The 4,916-nt window shown below is 51.0% G+C and overlaps 2 protein-coding genes across 2 annotated transcripts in view; one reads left to right on the top strand and one right to left on the bottom strand.

The window, feature by feature from the left end:
• LOC104499003 (ATP-dependent RNA helicase DDX19A) overlaps positions 1-1,308 on the top strand; it is an 8,476-nt gene extending 7,168 nt beyond the window's left edge. Inside the window, exons 10-11 of the mRNA XM_010142451.1 lie at positions 392-583; positions 945-1,308. Coding sequence (XP_010140753.1) covers positions 392-583; positions 945-1,006 — 254 coding nt within the window. The 3' untranslated portion in view covers positions 1,007-1,308. The remainder of the gene's footprint in view (positions 1-391; positions 584-944) is intronic.
• A 3,335-nt stretch (positions 1,309-4,643) lies between these two features.
• UBXN10 (UBX domain protein 10) overlaps positions 4,644-4,916 on the bottom strand; it is a gene marked incomplete at its 5' end in the record, with an annotated part of 594 nt that continues 321 nt past the window's right edge. Inside the window, one exon of the mRNA XM_010142453.1 lies at positions 4,644-4,916. This exon is cut by the window's right edge and continues 3 nt beyond it. Within this exon, the coding sequence (XP_010140755.1) occupies positions 4,644-4,916 (273 nt within the window).

Raw genomic sequence — 4,916 nt, 5'->3', positions numbered from 1 at the left:
AGCAGGGATTTGTGTTGCAATTGGACATCCCAGAACAGTTTAGACAAGAGAGTACTTGAAAAAAGCCCCTTTGGAGAGGAAAGAGATTCCATAAATCCGTGAGTGCTGGTTAAAGCATCTCCAGTGGCTCTCCTGTGGCCATTTCAGTGGGAAGCTCTGGTGTAACCACCAGATCATCGTTATTTCAGACCACCCTGTAAGGGTTCTGTGGAAAAGATCCGTTTCAGAGTTTGGCTTTTAATCCTTCAGCTCGCTGCAAGCTGTCGGGAATTGTGCCGTGGGATATCGCGAGCAAACTGCCCACGGGTCAGGCCGGAGGTGGCTGGCCCAGCTGTGACGTGGTTTAAGAGGAGCTGTGTGACCTTGACACGTTTGTTTTTTTTTTCCTCAGGGATTGATGTGGAACAGGTCTCTGTTGTTATCAATTTTGACCTTCCTGTGGATAAAGATGGAAATCCCGATAACGAGACGTATCTGCACCGGATCGGACGCACAGGCCGCTTCGGCAAGCGCGGGCTGGCCATTAACATGGTGGACAGCAAGCACAGCATGAACATCCTCAACAGAATCCAGGAGCATTTCAGTACGTACCCGCTTGCTTCTCTCGCTGGAACGGGAGGTTATTTCTGTGGAACTCTGACCGTCTGGGCAGGTGTTTACGGAACCTCACACCGGCCGCAGAAGAGCCCATGAGCTGCGGTTTGTGTGATGACTCTCAGGATTGTGAGCTGCTGCCTGTCAGTCAAGTTGGCTGTTCACTGGCTGCCTGGAGAGGCCTTAAAAGGGATGTTCCAGAGGTGGTAACATCTGGGTACCCACACGGGCCTTAGATAAAAGTCTGATGTCATAGTTTTGATCCTGAGTCCTCGGGAGCGGCTGAAGAGAGCAGCTTTCCCTCCTCTGCTCTGCGTTACAAAATCTGACTCATTTCTCCTCTTTCCCAGGCAAAAAGATAAACAAATTGGATACCGACGACCTGGATGAGATTGAGAAGATCACCAACTGAGGCGCAGCCGCCAGAACTGGGGCGTACCCCCGGGGAAGCTCTCCCACTACAATTGGATCAGCGTTCAGATTGGCACGCCGCTCCGCCAGCCCCGCAAGGGACTGAGGACACAAAAATTACCTCATTTTCCAAATTGCAGTTGGACTTCAAATTGTGCAGCGATGGTGAGGAAGAGGAAATGTTTACAGAAGCTTTTAACATTTCTTAGTTTAGCCTTAAAACGGGAAGATCTTTTGGATTCTAAGAAACACACTTGCGATAAAAATGGGCAGTATGTGATTATCTAAAACTAATTTAAAAAGACGAAAAGGCTTTATTGCCTTTAATTGGAGTACAGTTCAGCAGTAACCTGGTCAGGTAAAATTCAACTGTCAAATACATCATGGACGTAAAAAAAACCCCATAAAATCCCCAATCAAGGCAGCTGGGTTTTGGCTAAATACTGGTGCAAAATAGGATGTTGTTCTCCTTGGCGCTCCCTCAGCTCTCTGGGCCTCCTTTCCGGCGTCCTGACGGATGTGCCCTGCTTCTCCTGACGCAGGTTGCCTGGAGGAGGTCTCCGGTAGCTGCCACTCGCCCATACGGAGCTTTTGCTGGGCAGTGGTTCCTTTGGCTGTGTCCTCGGTCCGTTAGAGCGGCCGCCTTACCTGCAGCGGCGGTGACAGGGCTGGAGGACACACTCGAGCAGCTCCTCTGCAGTGTTTAACCGAGGTGAGGGAGGGTGGGTGGGGAGGGAGGGGCAGTGTGAAGGGAACTGTAGTAATTAATCTGACTAAATTCGCCTCCGTGAAATGGTAATGACTGCTGGAGTGGGGTGGGGGGGTCACCTTCAGGCAGGTGGTGCCACTTCTAAGATGCTGCTGTGAAACACCGCGTCAGTAATGTCCAGAACTGCTGCGCTTCACTGATGGGTTATAGGAATAAAATTGAAAACAAATCATGTACTGACCCAAAACTGTACCCATAGAACACCAGATTTACCTGTTACAGTCTGTTTGGAGTTCAGTTGCGCAGCCAAACTGCAGCGGGGAAGCGCTCCACTTCCATGGTGCCCGTAGCCCCTCGCTCCAGGGTGGTCCTTGCCCGGTTTCCAGGAGAAGGAGGCTCCTCAAGCAGAACTTTAGGGTGCACAGCTCTTTTTTTGGGGAAAAGGGGACATGTGTGAGCAGCACCAGCCTGCAGGAATCACTCCCAAACAGGTGTATAAATTGTAAATTTAACTAGGAATTTTCTTTGCAATTCTGGCCATCATATTCTGTTCAAAGACAGGAACATGGATCCTTTTACCAAGTAAAAAAAGGCTCGTTTAAAATGTACCTAAAATTTTAGGAAATCATGCACCCTTTTATCAATTTGTATAAAGGCTTTAGTGAAAAAAAAAAACAAACAACTGTTAAATGGAAACTTTTTGTATTCTGGGGTGTATCTATTTTTATTCTGTTGGAAACCTATTTAACGTGGCAGGTGAGTGAGTGCGTGTGGAGTGGAAGACGTGTTTCAATCTCCTTTCCTAGTGCAGCTGAGTGACCTCGCGACAGCAGGGCAGCGGGTTGGAGTGTGGGCAAAGCTGCGGCTGGTGCTGTGTGCTCTTTCTAATGTACTTTGAATCGGAATAAAAACCACAGACCCAGCGACGCCTCTGCTCCTTCCTTGCTTTAATACCACCTTCTTGTTGTTTAAAAGCCGTAGGGTCCAGTTTTACATCTGTGACCTCAGCGTGTCCTGTGACTGAAATTTTAATGCTGAAATGTTTCCAAGTTTCCCACGAGGACCCTTGTTCAATGACACCGCACCGGAAACGAGGGCAGGGAAATACTGCCTCTTGTGCTGAGCTCAGCACATTGCTCCCAGACTTCCCCTGCGTCCCCACAAGACTTGGGAAGGGAAGAGGAGCAGAACTGGGGGAGAACAGTGGTGTTTCCCCTGCGCTTGCCTAGATCAACCCTGACGTGGTTTTTAGAACGGGAAATAATGACAAAGCGCTCCCTTGGAGATGCCGTAGCCTCCTGCTGTAGGGTGAGGTGACAAAGCGCTCCTTTGGAGATGCTGTAGCCTGGGTGAGGTTGGTTGGGACCAAACTCGCTCGGTTTTATCTATCTCAGCTGGAGATAGTACTCTCCACTGTGATCCCCAGTGCTCTGACTTTGTCCTGGGTTCAAGTGCCCGCTCCCCCGCGGGGCTCACCCGTGGTTGTTGGCAGCGGGCAGGTCCTGTGCCATGGTCTTGTCCTTACGTAGGACGGCAGCATGTGCTCCATCGAGGGCGCACGAGAGGCTGTGGGGACAGCCAGGACAGTCCCCGAGGTGTCTGCCATCAAATCAGTGTTGTTCCTCATTGAAGAGGAAGCGCGATGGCGAAACCTCCGGCCCACAGAAACCACTTTCCGCTTCAGCCTAAAAGGTTTTATTGATTGTGCCACCACACAGCATGACAACACTGAAACGCAGCAGTAAGAGTAGAACAAAACCAGGGGAAGGGAATGACCCACCCAGTGCTGAACGAAAGGCAGAAACTGGTTCCTGGTCCCAGAACAACAGGAAATACTTTGCTCCCCACAGAGATTGGATTAAAAGCCCCCAGAGGTGTCAATGTCCTGAGGACACTGGATCGCTGCTGTGCAGCTGCCACCACCCCCAGCTGAAGGTGACACTGTGTCATCAGGTGCCATTTCTGGGCCTCTGGGCCCCGAGCACTCCCTGCAGAAGGAGCTCACACGCTCGCGGCCAGCGCCGGCAGCAGCTCTCCGCTACTCTGAGGTTAAAAAAGGCTGGAGCTACCTCAGAACAGTCAAACCAGCTCATCTGTGTGGCAAGCGCTCTGTTCTATGAGATCAAATTATGGAACCATCAGAATTCTCTTTGGAACCTTCAAAGCCTGTGTTTGACTAGCACACGCACACTGTAGTTATTTAAAACCTGCCAAGTGACCCCACCGGCCTCTTTTAACGATGGGTATGAGCCACCCCCCCGGTCAAATCCAGTAATACCTTTTTATTTCAAATTCCTCAGAGCAGCGCTTGTTTTCTTGGACTAACGTGTTTCAGTGTAAAGGTGTTGGAGGATTCTGTAACATCCCACTGTACCTGTCCATCTGTCCTCACCTACGGTCACGCGAGTCAAAGGAGAGAAGGAAAACAGGAGGAAACCCTGCCGCTCACAGTCGAAATCTATTTGTCCTTAAAATGACGGTGTAGTCACACTCTTAAAAGCTGCCTTGAGGTTATGCAGGAAGAGCTGGGCCCTCATGGGTGTGTGACCAGTTAACACTTCACCAGAATCCGTTCATGTGGGGTTTCTGTTATTTCCAGACAGTTTGGGGGTATTCGGTCACTCTCCAGATGTTCAGGGTGACAATAACCCTCTGAAGACGGTCCTCCAGAGGACAAGACTTCCATTTCCACCTTCCCAAACAGCTGCCTCTGGATCAATTCAGGGATCTGGAACCTTTGTGACAGACAGAAGAGGTCTGGGGAACTTCAGTCTCCAACACAGAACATCAGCAACTTCAGAAAACCAAACAGGCCAGAGGTGGTGGCGCTCGGGAGCCAGTTTGTGATGGCACACGTGAAAAAGGTCTGCGTCAAGGTGAGTTTGCTGGAGATGCCGAGATGAAGAACAGCCCAGGAAACAGCAGACTCTCAGTTTTCCGGACGAAGCCGCCCGTCCCGCTCAGCAGAACCTCCCGCAGCAACGGCTCCGCGCGGCAGAGGCTCTGCGTCCTGCTGCTCCCGGCGGATGCACAGCACGGACTTGTGGGGGATCCCACATTCACGGAGGGTCCTCGCCAGGTCAGAGAAGCTCCTCCGGGGCACCTCCATCGTTTCAAGGCTGCAGTGTTTGTATTCGGCCGATGTTTTCTGTCCTGCCACGGCAAGGACCGTCTGGAGACTGTCGGTGGGGTTTGAACGGGG

Source organism: Buceros rhinoceros, unplaced genomic scaffold, assembly GCF_000710305.1.
Source record: "Buceros rhinoceros silvestris isolate BGI_N320 unplaced genomic scaffold, ASM71030v1 scaffold21988, whole genome shotgun sequence".
NCBI classification, from domain to species: Eukaryota; Metazoa; Chordata; class Aves; order Bucerotiformes; family Bucerotidae; genus Buceros; species Buceros rhinoceros.
The sequence above is the reverse complement of the archived record's forward strand: the minus strand, read 5'-3'. Positions and strand labels throughout refer to the sequence as shown.